Genomic DNA, 16995 nt, shown 5'->3' on the forward strand with positions numbered 1-16995 from the left:
CCTTGGGAAAGGCCTCCTGTCATTATGTTCCCTTGAGACTGGCTGGTTTCATCCTTAGCACTGGCTCCCCTTACCACCTTAGAACTCCCTAACCCAGAACCAGAGCGACTGAGGATGGAGAGTGGACCAAAAGGAGAGATAAAGTCTCTGAAGGGCTAGTGTTGCCCACAGGCCCCTGGAGCCTTCGGGCTGTCTTATCTACTATTTGAAGGGTAGGGAAACTGAGACTGACCTGAGGACATCTACTCACCCATGCATCTGCCCACCCACCAACCCACTTATCCACCCATCCATACCCATCCACCCACCCATCCCCCATTCATCTGTCCACCCACTGATCCATCTACCCATCCATCCACCCACCTACCCACCATCCATCCATGGTGTGGAGGTGGGAAGCAGGCACGAGGGAAAGGCAGATCCCAGGTTTGGATGACAGCAGTCCTCTGACTCCAGGCTAGGATTCTCTCTGCCATAGGAGCCACCATTCCTGCCTCCCTGGCCCCTCCCAACCTCCTGGCTTGGCTCTCCCACAGAATGGTGAGCAGGCTGTAGCCCAGGAAAGAGTACTGAGTCTGCAGTCACAAAGACCCTGAATCACACCCCAGGACCATCAGCTGTGTGATCTTAATTATATGACCTAACATCTCTGAATCTCAGTTTCTCCCTCCATAAAATGGGAACAACATGCCTACTTCTTGGGGTTTGTTGAGAGGACAGAATGAGTAAAAAGTGCCAGACACATAATAGAAATGCAACATGTGAGCTTCCCTCCTACCTTCCTTCAGAGCCAGGCCTGTGGTAGAAATTGTTTATGAATCACAGAGGCCCTGGATACACCTCGTTAAAATACCAGAACCTTGAATTCAAAAAACAACCCTGCACTGAGGGAGGAACCAGAACAAGCAGAGATTTGGGAGCTCAGAAGAAGAAAAATCAAGCCTTTGAGGGCTGGACGGCTAGGAAAGAGAAGGACCTGAACTCGGGCCACTCCCTGGGGGCCCGGTGGTCTGGGAAGGATGAACATGATTCTGGGAATCTCTTTGAGGCCATCTTGTTACAGGCCCCTCACCTGGCAAGGGCAGCAGGACTCTGTTATCACAAAGTACAGCAGGGCTGGCAGCTGCAGGGGTGGCAACAGGAGCAGAGAGGCAGTGGGCAGCTCACCTGGTAATAGTGAAAGATGGAATCAGCCATGGGGTCCTTCCCTGGCACTGTGGTGGTCCACAGCTTCTTCATGAAGAACACCTGGTAGGTGAGCGAGGGCACGATTCCTGTGGCATAGGGCAGTTGATCACAAGGAGGTCCCAAAACAGAGAGGTGCCCGCGCCCTTCCTAGCCCAGCACCAGCCCGGAGAAGGCCTGGCCTCGGTTCCCACCCAGGTGGACCTCACGCTAGGGCCCCAAGCAAGCACCTGCCCTGCCCTGGGTCCCAGATGACCCCAGGACCCCGACCTCACGTTACCATCCTTGACTGGCCGCGCTTTCTTTATCCAGTCTGTCAGGTGTCGGACAAAGTCGAAGAAGAAGTCATTCTCAGGGACGCTGATGACCTAGGGACACGGCTGTTCTAGTCCATTCATTTTAGTTTAACAAATAGTGTGTTTTCCAATGTTCCCACCCAAGGTCTTCCTGGTGGCCCCTTCTCCAGAAAGACACTTAATCCCAGCCGGAAAGGGTTTCCCTGTATCAGCCCCACCCTCCTCCCATCTGTGCCTGTTGAGTGTCTCCATTCAGTCATTCAGCAAATGTCTACTGAACACTGCCCTAGCACAGGGACATGGCAGAGAGCAAGACCCAGCCCCTTCCTTGAAGCTGATGTTCTCGCAACCATGTCCGACTCCTCCCACAAGCTCTGGGCTCTCCTGGCTCCAGGATCACATTGAGGTCACCTTTGAGTCCCCTGTGCCTGGCACAAGGACAGGTGTGATGTGAGGAGACAGACGTGGATGGGCACGGAATTGTCAGAGACAAACAGGAGGGAGCATCTAATTCTGAGATGGTCAGAGAAGCCTTCTCATGGGGAGGGACTTTAAAGCTGGGCCTTTAAGACTTCCATGTGCAGAGACGTGGAGGGAGGGCCATGTGGGATGGTGGCAGAGGCATGAGCTTTGGAGTCAGACCCACCTGCATCTCAGTCCCTGCTGTGTGACCTTTGATAAATTACTTAACCTCTCTGAACTCTACCTAGTTTTGTGATGCATTAAATGGGGTTAATCATGCCTCCCTTCAAGGATTAGTTCAAGGGTTAATCGGCCCCAGGCATGGCAGCTGACAGACCAGTGAGAACAAAGTCTGGAAAGTACATGCGTGTGGGGGCAGGGTGAGGAGCCTGATGTGACCAGAACATAGAGTGCCCAGGCACATGGCTCCAAACAGGGTCTGAGGACATGCTGTGCAATGCCTCAGAGGAGAGATTTCAGGGCAGCTGCTCCAAGTAAAGGGAGCCACAGTAGATATGTAAGAAGGAGATGGGCACACTTAGGAGCTGTATACAAGCATGTCTCTCTGTCTCTTTCTCCTTCTCTCCTTCTTTCTCCCTCTCTCTTTCTTTCTCTCTCTCTCTCTCTTTATTTCTCCCCTCTCTCTCTTTTTCTCAGCCCTCCTCCTGCTCTCCCATAAGCTCCTCATAATAGACATTACCTACCTTGTCTGCAATTTTGACAAAGAGGCTGAACCCCTCGGAGGTCTTGAGGAGCAGCCGGGTGGCAATGTTCTGGCAGAAGTCCTTGGCCTTGGTGCTGGACTCCACCTCGAAGGCCTGAGAGGGATGGTGTTTGCTTGGTGCCAGCAGCCTTTCTCCTGGGCCTCTCATGCTCCCTGGCTGCGCCTTCCACTGGACCAAGCACCCTGACCCATGCAAGACACTCTCCCTCTGAGGGGCTTCCCTATGATCCAGCACTGGGCACAGCGTTTTAAGAAGACAGGAAAAAGCAACTCATGGCTGGGCCCTTCTCCCAAACAACACAAGTAGGACTTGGCCTTGGCCTCCTTGGGCCCTGGGTCTGGGCTGTACAAACTGGAGTGATGGTAGAGGCAAGGGGCACACACGAGAATGGGGTGATTGGAAGGAGGGTGCCTTGAGGAAAAGAAACAGCAGGATTCCAAAAAGGAAGAGGAGAAACAGCAGCTCAGACCGGGGTGGAGAGGGATTTGAGAGCCTGGTGAAGTTCAGATGGAAGGAGGAGGGAGAAGTGGAGGGTCAGAAAAGGACTTTAGGTAATTTTTCTGTCTTTGTAAGTGGAATCCTACTGTGACATTTCTGAGTATCTCTGGCCCCTAGGGAAAACCTGGTGGACAGTGGTTAAGAGCTACAGCTGCTAACCAAAACATCAGCAGTTCAAATCCGCCAAGTGTTCCTTTGAAAGTGTATGGGGCAGTTCTACTCCGTCCTATAGGGTCGCTATGAATCTGAATTCGACAGCAATGGGTTTGGTTATTTTGGTCCTGGTCCCTAGACCAGTGAACTGCTTTTTCAAACTAAGTTTAGGTGCTAGACTCATAAGCATCTGAATGAGATGCTATGCTGAGCTGGGGTGGAGGTAGAGATACACAAGAGAGCCTGACTATGTCTGCATGGCAGAAAAACAGGATCCTTTGGCAGAGGGTGCCAGGTGAGGGGCCTACAATCATGTCAGGTTAGGAGGCAGAGATGGGTCAGGGCCTATGCCTGCAGGAAAATGGGCTCAGGGTTATAGGAAGGCTCTGTGCTCGGAAACAGAACTGGGGATGGGGAGGGGGTGGCACCAGTGCAGAGCTCAGCTCAGAGGGAGAAAGGACTTTTCTTCACCGCAGAGCCTCTCAAGGGAGGGAGGGAGAGAAAACCTTCTCAACAAAGCTGCCCAAAGAAGCAGGGGGTTGGATCAGGCACCCCACAGCACCCCTTGACCCGGGAAGTCTTTGGCCTCTTGGCTGGGCCCTGACTCCACTGAGGTGGCAAATGTAGGAGCGGCAGGGGAATGGTGTCAGGGCTGCACCTGTGTCAGACAAGGGAGCCCAGGCCATCAGGGGCACCCACAAACCGAGGAGCCAGCGGACCTCACCTCATCAGTGTCATCAGGGAAGTAGACTTTGTGGAAAATCTGGGTGGTTTTGTGTTGGATGGCCTCCACTTCCACCAGGTGTGGGGGGTACTTCCGGGACCCATTTCTGAAACCAAGGGTTGGGGAGGCAGCAGAGTCAGAAGCAGGTGGATTAGTGGGACCATGGGAAGCAGGGAACAGAGGGGACTTTGGAGACAGACAGACCCCAGTTTTAATCCTCATCCACCACTTCCTACCAGTCCCTTAAGCTTTCAGAGCCTTTTGCTGCTCATCTGTAAAACAGGGATAACACTACCCCCACATAGGGCTGTGGAGGGGACTGGGTGAAGTGAAGGGTGCAGGTGGGATTTGAAGAGTATAAAGTGCTGAGTGGGCTTCCGTTCTCCACCCCCGTCCACCACCAGACTTGAAAGTATCAGCCAAGCAGTTATGAGCAACCAGACTCTCAAACTGTGTCCAGAATGCGCTGGTGGACCCAGCAGTTTGGTATTCCAGAGAAAGGCCCCAACTGCTGTGTGGTCATGTCCTCATCCCCATCCCACAAACCTGTGTGGCTGAAAGTCCATCCCAGCACCTGCTCCCATGCCTTGTGCCCAGTGCCCTCGGAGGGACACTATACCTCAGGGCTTTCTGGAGCCGCTGCAGGCAGTCGATGGCTAGTGGGCAGTGCTTGCGGGACTGCAGGAAGCGCTGCACATGGGGCAGAAGGATGTTGCTTGGTGGGTAGAGGCCTGTGCACAGCCAGAGCAGCTCCCAGCCCCGCTCCTCGCTATACCTGCAGGAGGTGGAGGAGTGGCATCCAGCAGGCGGCAGCGATCATCAGCCAATCACAGGAACGTGTGCACCTCCACCCCAACCATCTCTGAGAACCCCCAGCAGGCCCACACACCCCTCTCTGCTCCATATCACGGCAGTGCATGCCTGCCCTGAACCCCACCATTGTTGGAGGTCCAAAGAGGACCCACCTCCTGACAGCCAGATCTAGTCAGTGCCGCTCAAAGTGTGGTCCTCCAACCTGCACCAGGCCACACAGAGATAAGGTTCTCATGCCAGAACAAATTACGAAGTATTCTGGGTCAGCTGAGATTTTTTTCATAGCAAGGCTTTCTCAATGAAGGAAGCAGTGCGTGATTTATATTCTGGGATAAACTCCTTAACTCATCAGCACTTGGAGTAGCATTGAGTTATTCCAGCTCCTGGGCTCCCCTGGGGCACTGCTCTGAGCTCTGTGGGCCATAATTTTTCTGTCACTGGGTTTCCCTCCTCAGAATGATGCTCTTAGGGGGCAGAAGAAGGGGTGGCTCATGTCCTAACACCCAGCATGCAGCTGGGCATTGAGGGGTGCCAGTAAAGGTTTTCCTGAATTGAAATGAACCCAGGAGGGGGGCAGGAATAGGCAGAGCTCTGGGGACAATAGGCCCCCTTCCTAGATTCTTTTCATCAGACATGCTCTTGGCCTTGTTGCTTCTTAGCCACTCAGCCCTGCCTGTGCTGGCACCTCTTTGCTTCACAGCCATCCCTATGGACCACATGAACCTGGGCCTCCTGGGCCTGCAGCCACCAGCCCCAGGTCAGCTGCACCTGGGGTATCACCAGACTTCTGCTCTCATCTCCTCACTCCAGCCTAGCTCCTCACCCCCTGAGCTGGGCATAAATACCCTGGTGGGGCATGGCACATAAATGGTCAGTGCTACAGTTTAGGCATCATTACTGTGTTAAGGGAGCCCAGGGGAGGAAGCCATAGAGCCCTCTTGGCTTCAGGTAGGAAGTGGCATTTGAGCTCGGCTTTGAAGGATAAGGCAAATTCTGATACGCATATTATTAAGAAATGGCAGACTTCCTGGCTGCAGGCATAGCATGTACAAAATTTGGCTGTGTGAAAAGACCTGATGTATGGTTTTGTGTCTTTGCATTGCTGTAGGCTTATGCTTTCTTGCAGTATTTGAGACACCGATTAACAAAAAAGAGTTCCAGACCCTTTTCTTTTTGGGTGTATCATTAGCTGCAGGTGCTGTGTTTCTTAGTGTCACCTGTTTGGCTTATACAGGTTACATTGCCCCATGGAGTGGCAGGTTTTAGTCATTGTGGGACACTGGGTATGCAAAAACACATTCCAATTATTGCATCAGTGTCTGAGCATCAACCTACGACTTGGGTGTCTTTCTCCCAGCAGGTCTATGGTTCCACATTAAAAATATGAATGATGAAAGAGTATTTGTTGCTCTGTATGCAATTAGTGCCGTCTACTTTGCTGGCGTGATGGTGCGGGTGATGTTGACCTTGACTCCACTTGTCTATATGCTGTCTCAAACTGCCTTCTCCAATGTTCCTGAGCAGTGTTTGGAGGGTGGGGGGGACATGAAAAGGGAGAACCCACCTGTGGAAGAAAGCAGTGATGAAAATGACAAAAGAAATCCAGGAAACTTGTGTGATAAGGCAGGTAAAGTGAGAAAACACGTAACTGAACAGGAAAAAACTGAAGAAGGATTAGGTCCTAACATAAAAAGCATCGTCACCATGTTGATGCTGGTGTCATTGATGATGTTTGCAGTCCACTGTACCTCGGTCACAGGCAATGCCTACTCCAGTCCAAGTGTGGTCCTAGTCTCTCATAATAATGACAGCACCAGGGATATCTTAGATGATTTTAGAGAAGCTCATTTTTTGCTAAAGCAAAATACTGATGTCTTGGTGGGACTATGGCTACCAGATAGCTGGAATGACTAATAGAACTACTTTGGTGGATAATAACACATGGAATAGCACACACATTGCACTGGTAGGAAAAGTTATATCTTCAAATGAAACAGCAGCCTACAAAATTATGAAGACTCTGGATGTAGATTATGTTTTGGTTATTTTTGGAGGTGTTATTGGCTCGTCTGGTGATGATATCAACAAGTTTCTTTGGATGGTTAGGATAGCTGAAGGAGAACATCCAAAAGACATTTGGGAAAGTGACTATTTCACCCCACAGGGAGAGTTCTGTGTAGACAAAGCAGGATCCCCCACTTTGTTGAATTGCCTTATGTATAAAATGTCAAACTACAGATTTGGAGAAATGTAGCTGGATTTTCGTACACCCCCAGGTTTTGACTGAACATGTAATGCTGAGATTGGAAACAAAGACATTAAATTCAGGCATTTAGAGGAAGCCATTACATCAGAACATTGGCTTTTTAGGATATATAATGTAAAAGCACCCAATAACAGGGAGACACTAGATCATAAACCTCGAGTCACCAACATTATCCCAAAACAGAAGTATTTGTCAAAGAAGACCATCAAAAAGAAGTGTGGCTACATTAAAAATCAGCTAGTTTTTAACACAGGCAAGAAAACATCTAAGAAGACTGTCTAAATACACTGTTCTGGTTCCTAACTTGAAGCAGTTGTCCTTGTGAGAACTGGTCTTTGCCTTTAGCTCCTGTCATGTTTTACAGCAACAGAGGGTACAGAATCATTGCTAGTCCAGGTTAATGTACAAAATTTTCTGACAATGCCTGATTAAAAAAATTAAAAAATGGGCTTATTGAAAAAAAAAAAATGACATCAAGGACATCATACATGAAGAAAGCAAGAGGTCATTAAAAAGACAGGAAAGAATATCAAAGACCAAAATGGGTGTCAGAAGAGACTCTGAAACTACCGTTCAACATAGAATAGCTAAAACCAAAGAAAGAAATGATAAAGTAAAAGAGCTGAACAGAAGATTTCAAAGGGCAACTCAAGAAGACAAAATAAACATTATAATGACATGTGCAAAGACCTGAAGTTACAAAACCAAAAGGGAAGAACACACTCAGCATTTCTCAAGCTGAAAGAACTGAAGAAAAAAATTCAAGCCTCAAGTTGCAATATTGAAGGATTCTATTGGGCAAAATATTGAACGACACAGGAAGCATCAAAACAAGATGGAAGGAATACACAGACTCACTGTACCAAAAAGAATTGGTCGACATTCATTCATTTCAGTAAATACCATATGATTAAGAACTGAAGGTACTGAAGGAAGAAGTTCAAGCTGCACTGAAGATATTGTTGAAAAACAAGTCTCCAGGGATTGCAGGGATTGATGGAATACCAACTGAGATGTTTCAACAAATGGATACAGCTCTGGGAGTGCTCACTCATCTATACTAAGAAATTTGGAAGACTGACTGGAAGAGATTCATATTTATGTCTATTCCAAAGATAGGTGATCCAACCGAATGCGGAAATTATCAAACAATATCACTAATATCACACGCAAGTAAAATTTTGCTGAAGATCATGCAAAAGTGGTTACAGCCGTACATCGACAGGAAACTGCCAGAAGTACAAGTTGGATTCAGAAAAGGGCGTGGAATGAGGGATATCATTGCTGAAGTCAGATGGATCACGGCTGAAAGCAGAGAATACCAGAAGGATGTTTACCTGTATTTTATTGACTTTGCAAAGGCATTAGACTGTGTGGATGATAACAAACTATGGATACCATTGGGAAAAATGGGAATTCCAGAACACTTAATTGTACTCATGAGGAACCTGTACCTAGGCCAAGAAGCAGCCATTCAGACAAAACAAGGGGATACTGCATGGTTTAAAGTCAGGAAAGCTGTGCATCAGGGTTGTGTCCTTTCACCATACCTACTCAATCTGTATGCCGAGCAAATAATATGAGAAGCTGGACTATATGAAGAAGAACGGGGCATCAGGATTGGAGGAAGACTCATTAACCACCTGCGTTATGCAGATGATACAACCTTGCTTGCTGAAAGTGAAGAGGACTTGAAGCACTTACTAATGAAGATCAGAGACCACAGCCTTCAGTATGGATTGCACCTCAACATAAAGAAAGCAAAAATCCTCACAACTGGACCAATAAACACCATCAAGATAAATAGAAAGAGAAAGGACTGATGTTGTCAAGGATTTCATTTTACTTGGATCCACAATCAACACCCATGGAAGCAGCAGCCAGGAAGTCAAACAATGCATTGCATTGGGCAAACCTACTGCAAAAGGCCTCTTTAAAGTGTTAGAAAGCAAAGGTGTCACTTTAAGGACGAAGGTACACCTGATCAAAGCCATGTTGTTTTTAATCACCTTGTATGCATGCAAAAGCTAGACAATGAATGAGGAAGACTGAAGAAGAATTGACGCCTTTGAGTTATGATGTTGGCGAAGAATGTTGAGTGTACCATGAACTGCCAAAAGAACAAACAAATCTGTCTTGGAAGAAGTACAACCAGAATGCTCCTTAGAAGTGAGGATGGTGAAAGTTCATCTACTTTGGACGTTTATCAGGAAGGGCCAGTCCCTGGAGAAGGACATCATGCTTGGTAAAGTAAAGGGTCAGTGGAAAAGAGGGAGACCCTCAAAGAGATGAATTGACACAGTGACTGCAACAATGGGCTCAAGCATAAAGACGATCGTGAAGATGGGGCAGGCCTGGGGCAGTGTTTCGTTTCTGTTGTACATAAGGGCACTGGGTCAGAGCTGACTTAACAGCACTTATCAACAACAACAACATGGTTTGAGGGTGGATTTGTGTAAGCGATGTAGTGAGTGACAAAACTGGGGAGGTGGCAGGGACTGGGGATAAGAGGAGAATCCATTGCCGTCTAGTCGATTCTGACTCATAGTTTCCAAGGTGCAGCTGGTGGATTCGAACTGCCAGCCTTTTGGTTAGCAGCCAACCTCTTAACCACTGCACCATCGGGGCTCCAGCAACCCTACAGGACAGAGTAGAACTGCCCCATAGGGTTTCCAAGGCTGTAATCTTTATGGAAGCAGATTACCACATCTTTCTTCCGCAGAACAGTTGGTGGGTTCAAACCGTCTACCTTTCATTTAGCTGTCAAGTGCTTAACCACTGCACCACCAGGGCTTCTTCATAAGGAGAGAGAGTGGAGTTTTTCTCAGGCTCTGAGGTGAGCATATGTGGGACTTCCCACTCCTTGGCCCAGGCTGACCCAGCATGGAGGAGAAGACGACACCCTCGGGGGCCCAATACTACCAGCCCATGGGAGTTTTCACCCAGAGCTTCTGACTGACATCCAGCTCGGCCTGAGCCAGAAATGGGATATTTGACCACAAGCTGACCCTATAGGCAGACAGTCCAGGTCTGGGCTGGGAAGTGGGTACCCAAGGGCTCAGTCAGGGAGCAGCAGGAATGTATGAAGACCAGGTAGAGGACCAAGGCTATTAATCCTAGAGAAGGACAGGCTCAAAGGGGTACAGTCACTACCTCTTGGTTCCTAGAGGGTCATCCTTGGGCCTGGAGGCAGAGGTGGGACACAAGGGCAGCTCCCTGCTCTGAGTGAGGAAGGACTTATCCCAGCTGCTACCTCAGCAGGGGTTGAGCTCCCCGCCCATCACAACAGGTGGGTGGGCTTTAAGATTCCCTTCAAGCTCTGAGCACTAGGGGGTAGGGGCCTGCCCCCTGCACCTGCCCACCACCCCCAGGTCACCTGATGTGGTTGTCGGTCAGCTGCTTCAGGATCTGCACGTACACCTCATCCTTGAGAGGCTCAGCCTTCAGGGCACCCTCAAAGATCTGGTCGGTGAGCTCGTTGACACAGCGTGTCCTCTTGGATGGGTAGTCGCCCATGTACTTGAGCATAGGTGGAGGTTGTTAAGGAAGGGCTTATGGCCGAGTGGGGCGAGCACTGGCCTGGGAGATAGGAGGCCTCTCCGACAGGGTCTCCTGGCCTCCCCTGCAGTGTGTGGCCCTGGGCAAGTCCTTGGGCCTCAGGCTACGCATCTACATAATGGGCATGATCTGTCTGTCCTGCTTCCCATGCCCACTGCCCACCCTCTAACCCCAATTCCTCTGGCAAATTCCTTGTTGGCCATCCTGCCACATCCAAAGTCCTCACCACAGGGTGGACTTTCCAAAGAACAAATCTGACCATGCCACCCACTGCCCCGTGTCTCCTCCAGGCCTTGAGACACAGTTCAAGCTTCTTAACATGGCTTGGGAGCCCTTCCTTAGTCAATTCACTTCTTCAAATTATCCTTCTTGAACTCTATGCTGAATTGTTCTGTGCCCTAGAAACAGCCCTGCCCTCTTTGGCCTCAGGGCCTTTTTACGTGCTGTTCCCTTTGTCTAGGAACCCATCTCCCCTTTGCCTGGCTAAGCCCTACTGACCCTGCATGCCTCAGCCTCGATACCACTTCCTCCAGGAAGCCCTCCCTACCCCTCTCCAAGGCCGGGTCAGGTCACGGTACTCCCCCAGGCCCATCGCAGCACTGATCTTAGCCTTAAAATAGTGAGATCAGCATGCGTCCCTCCCAGCTGAGGCTCAAGAGGCCAGGGGCGGGGCCCGGCCCAGCACACTGAACAGTGAACATCTGTCAACGAATGACGGGGTCCAAGAGGCAATGCAGGAGGCAGCACTTAGCACACTGTACAGCGCCAGGTACATGGATGGAGTTACTCCATCAACATCCCCCACATCTGTCCAGGACCCAGCTGAGCCCCTCAGAAGGAAGGAGGGGTGTTTCAGACAAAAACCCTGGAGGCCAGAAGCTGGCCTGCCTGTCCTGGGGTCCCCCTCCCCGTGACCACCACCCTCCACTTCACTGTCCCCTGCAGGTGTGGATATCGAGGAAGGCCATGCAGGCCTCCTGTGAGAGCTCCTCGCTGCCCAGGATCTTCTTGAGCAGTGCCTGCTTAAGCGGCTCCCTCGTGTGGCTCCACAGCCGATCCTTGCCACGTGCCTTGGACACCATCACACGGCTCAGAGTGTGTTTGGGTGGGGGCCTGGCACAGCACAGGAACAGTCAGCATTGACCCCGACACTGGAGGCCCCAGGGATAAGCCGCCTGGTGGTAAGACATCCTCCTCACCCTTCCTCTAGTTCCATCTCCTCCAGGAAGTCCCTCCTCTCCTCTGCTCTTCCCACGGCCCACCCAGCATGCCCATCCTAACTCTGGGCATTCCGAATTCCCGCTGCCTGTTTTCTTGCCTGTCTCCCCACCGGGACTGCGTTGGTGAGGACAAGCCCCCCCACCACCCCCATTGGAGAGGAGCTGAGGCCTGCAGCTCACTGTCCTGCAGCCCCTCCTCTCTGCAGGAGCCCCGTCACCTGAAGTAGTCGTAGGAGAACTCCTCCAACGTGTAAGGCTTGGCGCGCGCCTCGGGCTCCGCAGTTCGCAGCTGCAGGAGCCGGACGACATCCTGCCTCTGGTCAGGGGTCATGGTGACCAGCGCCTGGGGGCCGGGAGGCGGGAAGCTGAGGTCACTGTCCACCTGAAGCTACTGGGATCACCATGTAAAAGCCCAGGGCCTCTGGAAAGGGGCTGAGGGAGACTCTTCTCCATGGAGGACGAGGTAGACCCCATGCACCACTCAGACCTTGGGACCCTTTTCTGTTTGGAATCTCTTAAGTTACATGCTGGCTTCATGACCCTTCCCTAGGTGCCCTGTGGCTGAACCGGGCAGGTTGCACCAATCAGAAAGCCTGGACAAGGGCAGGGGGCTCTGGTGTCACCTAGGAAGCTGGGCTCTGAGTCCACAATGCTGTATTCAGAGGGACTCCAAGAAGAACCAGGGCCTGGCCTAGGCCTTCCCTTCCCAACCCTGCCCTCATTGTCCTTCCAGAGAGTGCCAGGTGATGCCCCCAGGCTAGTCTTCTCCCATCCAGAGCCCTGCCCCTGGGCACTGCCTCTTCTGAAGCAGTTTCTAGGCCACTCCCCACTCGGTAAAGGTTTAATAGCTGCCCCAACATTAAGCTGTGGTGCCATAAAACTCTCACTTGTGTCTGCAGAAGCTGCAAATCATTAATCTGGTATGAGTCCTCACTTCCTTTTGCAGATATGGAAAGAGGAAAAATAGGGTCCCAGGGAGCCCCCCATTCATCCCCAGCCTGGTCCACTTACCACAATCTCCCTCGGTGGCATGGTGACAGTGGGCATGACATACACACAATCAGTGGGGAAGTCCCCACGCTGCTTGGTCCTCTCATTGATGCCGTTGGCCCAGCCCGAGTTCATGACCTGTTCACCGGTGTCATGGTCCAGGATGATGAGGTCTCCCTTGGCAAAGCTAAGGAAGCCTGATTCCTCCCCCGCTGGGGGGTGGGGGCAAATGGGGCCACATGGGGGCAAAGAGAGAGGCTGAGTTGGAATATCTTTATTTGGGTTGACGACATATAAGCCTATACTTCCCATTAAAGAATCTGAGGCCCTGTCCCACTCATGTCTACCCTATCTCCACCTTCCCACAACCCTCCACAGGGCCACAAGAGTAGGCTACTTCCCTGCTCAAAACCCTTCCATGGCTCCCCATTGCCCTCAGGAGAAAGCCCACACTTCTTTTTGTGTGTGTGTGCTTTACGTGACCGTTTACAAATCAAGCCTGTCTCTCATAAAAAAGTTATACACACCCCGCTGAGCACTCCTAGCTACTCTCCCCTTAATGAGACAGCACATTCCTCCTCTCCACACTGTATTTCCTGCGTCCATTCAACCAGTTCCTGTTCCCCTCTTCCTTCTCATCTTGCCACCAGTCAGGAGTTGCCCACATAGTCTCATGTGTCTATTTGAGCCAAAAAACTCACTCCTCACCAGTATCAGTGGCTATCTTATAGTCCAGTCCAATCTCTATCTGGAGAGTTGGTTTCGGGAATGGTTTCAATCTTGGGCTCACAAAGGGTCTGGGGACCGTGACTGTCAGGGTCCCTCCAGTCTCAGACCATTAAAAAAAAAAAAAGCCTCGCCTTTTTGTGAGAATTTGAAATCTGCATCCCACTGTGCTCCTGCTCCATTAGGGATTCTTTGTTGTGTTCTCTGTCAGGGCAGTGATCAGCGGTAGCCGGGAAAGCCCACACTTCTTGACGTGCCCATGAGGTCTGTTGTGACCTGGCTTTCCTGACTTATTCCACCTCGTTTCTTGTGTTTCCTCCCTCACTTTACCCAAACCAAACTATTTGCAGGTCCCCAGACATGCCGGCTTTCTCTTGCCTCTTTGCTTTGTTCATGCTCTTCTCTGTGCCTCAATATACTCTGTTCAGACATCCCTTCCTCCCTGAGCCCCCAGGCTGCGCAGGGGCCTCTTCTCTGGGCACCTATAGCCTCTGGGCTTCCCAGGTCACTGGCTGGTCACAGGGGCTGTAACTGCGTTTCCACCTCCTCCCAACTGTGGGCAGGGCTGGAGTCTGTTTCATCTCTGTCTTTTCCATGACCCACCCTGGTCCACCAAGGAGATGCTCAACCAGGATACTTTTCATTGCTGTTATTATCTGAAGATGGTGACTGTTACGGGTTGAATTGTGTCCACCAAAAATATATGTTGAAATTCTGGCCATATGCTGTTATGATTTAAACATGAAATTAAATCAGCTGGCTTTGAATAGGGCAGATCACCTTCTGTAATGCAATCTTACTTAATGTAATCAATCGATCAGTTGACGTCTTACAGCATAGCATGGACTCTAAACCTAATCAGCTCTGAGCTATAAAAAGAGCAGAACAGACACATACACATACATCCTCACAGAGGAAGATGTGAGGATCGCCTACAAGCCAAGTGACCAAGGAACACCCTGGACTACTGACAGGAAAGAATCGACAAGACTAACACCCTGATTTAGACTTTTAGCTATCAGAACTGTGAGAAAATAAATGTCTGTTCTTTAAAGCCACCCATTTGTGGTATTTTGGTTATGGCAGTGCTAGGAAACTGAGACAGTGGGTACCTGGGGAACATGGAGGAGGAACTCATGATCTAACCTGGAGAAGGGACAGGAGATAGTATTTGAGGAACCAGCTTCTTGGCGAAAGCCTATGTGTGATCTTTCAGGCTGGACCACAGGCAATTACAAAGACCTTGCCTGGCAGGCCTGGGGGTAGGGGGCTGCCCTCCTCAACCAGACTTGGTGCATGGCGGGTGCATCACAGTCTTTGGAGTGAGTTGCAGTCAAAGACTCAGGCTCCCTGGCTGTCCAGTCTCTTACTGGTATCTGCATCCTTAGCTAGGCTCCTCCATTTGGAGGATCTTTATCAGGGCCCTTGGTCAAGGCCTCTTCCAGGTGCCTCTGTCAAGACCACCTTGTCATGGGGCCTTGAAGCCATTACTCTCCACTCTGACTCAGTACTCAGAACTTTTCCATTCCAAGCCCTGTCCCCTTCCCTCCCCCGGCCCCTGGGTCCATAAAATGGCAGAAGCCTTTGTTCAGGGCTCCCTCAGCAGTGAGCAGATATCACCTGTCACCTGTCTTTGCTGATACATCTGGCCCTTGCCTGATGCCATTCCGTGGGGGAAATAGAACATTGGGGGAGCCAGCACCTTCTTTCTGGCCTCTTGCTTATGATTTCCTTTTGGCTTGTTGTCTTAATTCACCTGCCAACACCCAGCAAATCAGTTCTTGATGGTATTGAACAACCAGTGAGAATTAGCCCAGCAGAGAAAGAGAAGGAACAAGAGGGAGGGAGGGGATGATTCCTCACGGGGCACAGATTGAAGGCACAGAGTTTTGTTATTTGGTCTAGTTGGAGCCGGCTGTCTGGGAAAGGTAGGATAACAAGGCAATAGCAGCCTTGAATGCCAGGCCAAGGTGAAGACATGTAATCTGCCTAACACCCCAAGCTCTCAATGCCTGGCAGGCTGTGCCAGGGGCCACTCACCAGGGTTGGGGTTGTCCTGCAGGGCCACCACGTACTTAGACCTCTTCCGGAGCCCTTCCAAAAAGGTGACTACCAGGTCACGGATATCCTCAGCATTGTTGGAGGTGAAGGTGTACTCATCCCCCTTGATGGTGGCCAGTGTGAAGCTGGGGGCCGTCATTTTTGCTCCCCTGCAGGACCAACACGGAGAACAGGGCCCATCCAGGGTCAGTCCTGCCCAGCCCGAGTGAGACGCAGCACAGCCCAGGTCAGAGCAGCCCAGCAAGAGCAAGACACGGCACTCCCTGAAGGAGACCAAGGCCAGCCGAGTCAGATGCAGCCCGGCCAGAGAGAGGGCCCACCTAGCCCAGGTCAGCCATGTCTTGGCCAGAGTCAAATGTGGCCCAGCCAAAGTGAGGCCCAGCCTAACCCAGGATAGATGTGGCCCAGCCGGAGCAAGGCCTGGTCTACCCAGGATGAGACACAGTCGGACCAAGGTGAGACATGGCCCAAGCCAGGCATTTCTCAGCCAGTCAGACATGTCCAGAATGATCCCGGCCTGGCCCAGCCCACTTACCCTTTGCCTGGATGATTCCTACTCACCCTCAGGTCTTGGCCTAGATACCACCTCCTCCAAGAAACCCTCCCTACCCTCCCACAGCCTTCATCACACTGATCCCTGCTTTCAAATGGCCTGTTCCATGTCTGTCTCTCCTCTCAATTTAAGCTTCTAGAGGGTGGGGACCATCTTGTCACAACAGGCCCTGTCTGCCTGGCATGGGCCCAGTCAGAGCTGGACATGTCCCAACCCCGGCCCCCATCAGATATAGTCAGAGACACTCCTATAAGCCAAGGATTCAGGGGTGGGGCAGCACTGGTGGAAAGCCTGTCTGTCCAGGAACTTCAGATATGAGCTGGAACCCCCTTCACCATCCACCATCCCTCCTGTGTGCATCGCACTTCTCAGTTTACAAAGAGCTCTCCCATTGATTATTGCATCTATTCCCCACCGCTGTTATAGAAGGAAAGTATTCAGACCCTTATCTGAGGGATGAGGACATGGAGGTGCCCCACCCAGGCCCCTGAATCCCAAGCCAAGCTCTGTTCACACACCTGTGACTGGTCCTTCTAACCACTCGCCCCATCTCAGACAAACTACTAATGTGCTATAAAGCCTTCCTGCTAGGAGGAAGATGCCTGTGAGGTCTGCCCAGTGTAGTACAAACTGCTCCATCACTGTGTGACCAGGACAGGCTAGTGCATGTCTTTGAGCCTTGGTGACATCCTGTGAGGCAGAGAAGCCCTCAAAGACCCCCATGACCTGCATGATAGCTCCCAAGACAGCCCTCTGCTTCCCCTT

General features: G+C 50.9%; 1 protein-coding gene and 1 pseudogene across 2 annotated transcripts in view; one reads left to right on the top strand and one right to left on the bottom strand.

Moving 5' to 3' along the window:
* The window catches only part of MYO7A (myosin VIIA), an 83497-nt gene that overhangs the window by 7871 nt on the left and 58631 nt on the right, over positions 1 to 16995 (bottom strand). The window contains exons 33-42 of one of the 2 annotated variants that reach the window (XM_049889740.1): positions 15657 to 15940; positions 12912 to 13102; positions 12119 to 12243; positions 11636 to 11793; positions 10499 to 10652; positions 4663 to 4818; positions 4044 to 4149; positions 2648 to 2761; positions 1466 to 1553; positions 1168 to 1274 (exon numbers count right to left, since the gene is read on the bottom strand). In XM_049889740.1, coding sequence (XP_049745697.1) covers positions 1168 to 1274; positions 1466 to 1553; positions 2648 to 2761; positions 4044 to 4149; positions 4663 to 4818; positions 10499 to 10652; positions 11636 to 11793; positions 12119 to 12243; positions 12912 to 13102; positions 15657 to 15940 — 1483 coding nt within the window. The remainder of the gene's footprint in view (positions 1 to 1167; positions 1275 to 1465; positions 1554 to 2647; positions 2762 to 4043; positions 4150 to 4662; positions 4819 to 10498; positions 10653 to 11635; positions 11794 to 12118; positions 12244 to 12911; positions 13103 to 15656; positions 15941 to 16995) is intronic. The other variant, XM_049889739.1, reaches the window with a different exon arrangement.
* LOC126078848 (dolichyl-diphosphooligosaccharide--protein glycosyltransferase subunit STT3B-like) lies at positions 5872 to 7404 on the top strand (annotated as a pseudogene).

This window comes from Elephas maximus, chromosome 7 (assembly GCF_024166365.1).
Source record: "Elephas maximus indicus isolate mEleMax1 chromosome 7, mEleMax1 primary haplotype, whole genome shotgun sequence".
Classification (NCBI taxonomy): domain Eukaryota; kingdom Metazoa; phylum Chordata; class Mammalia; order Proboscidea; family Elephantidae; genus Elephas; species Elephas maximus.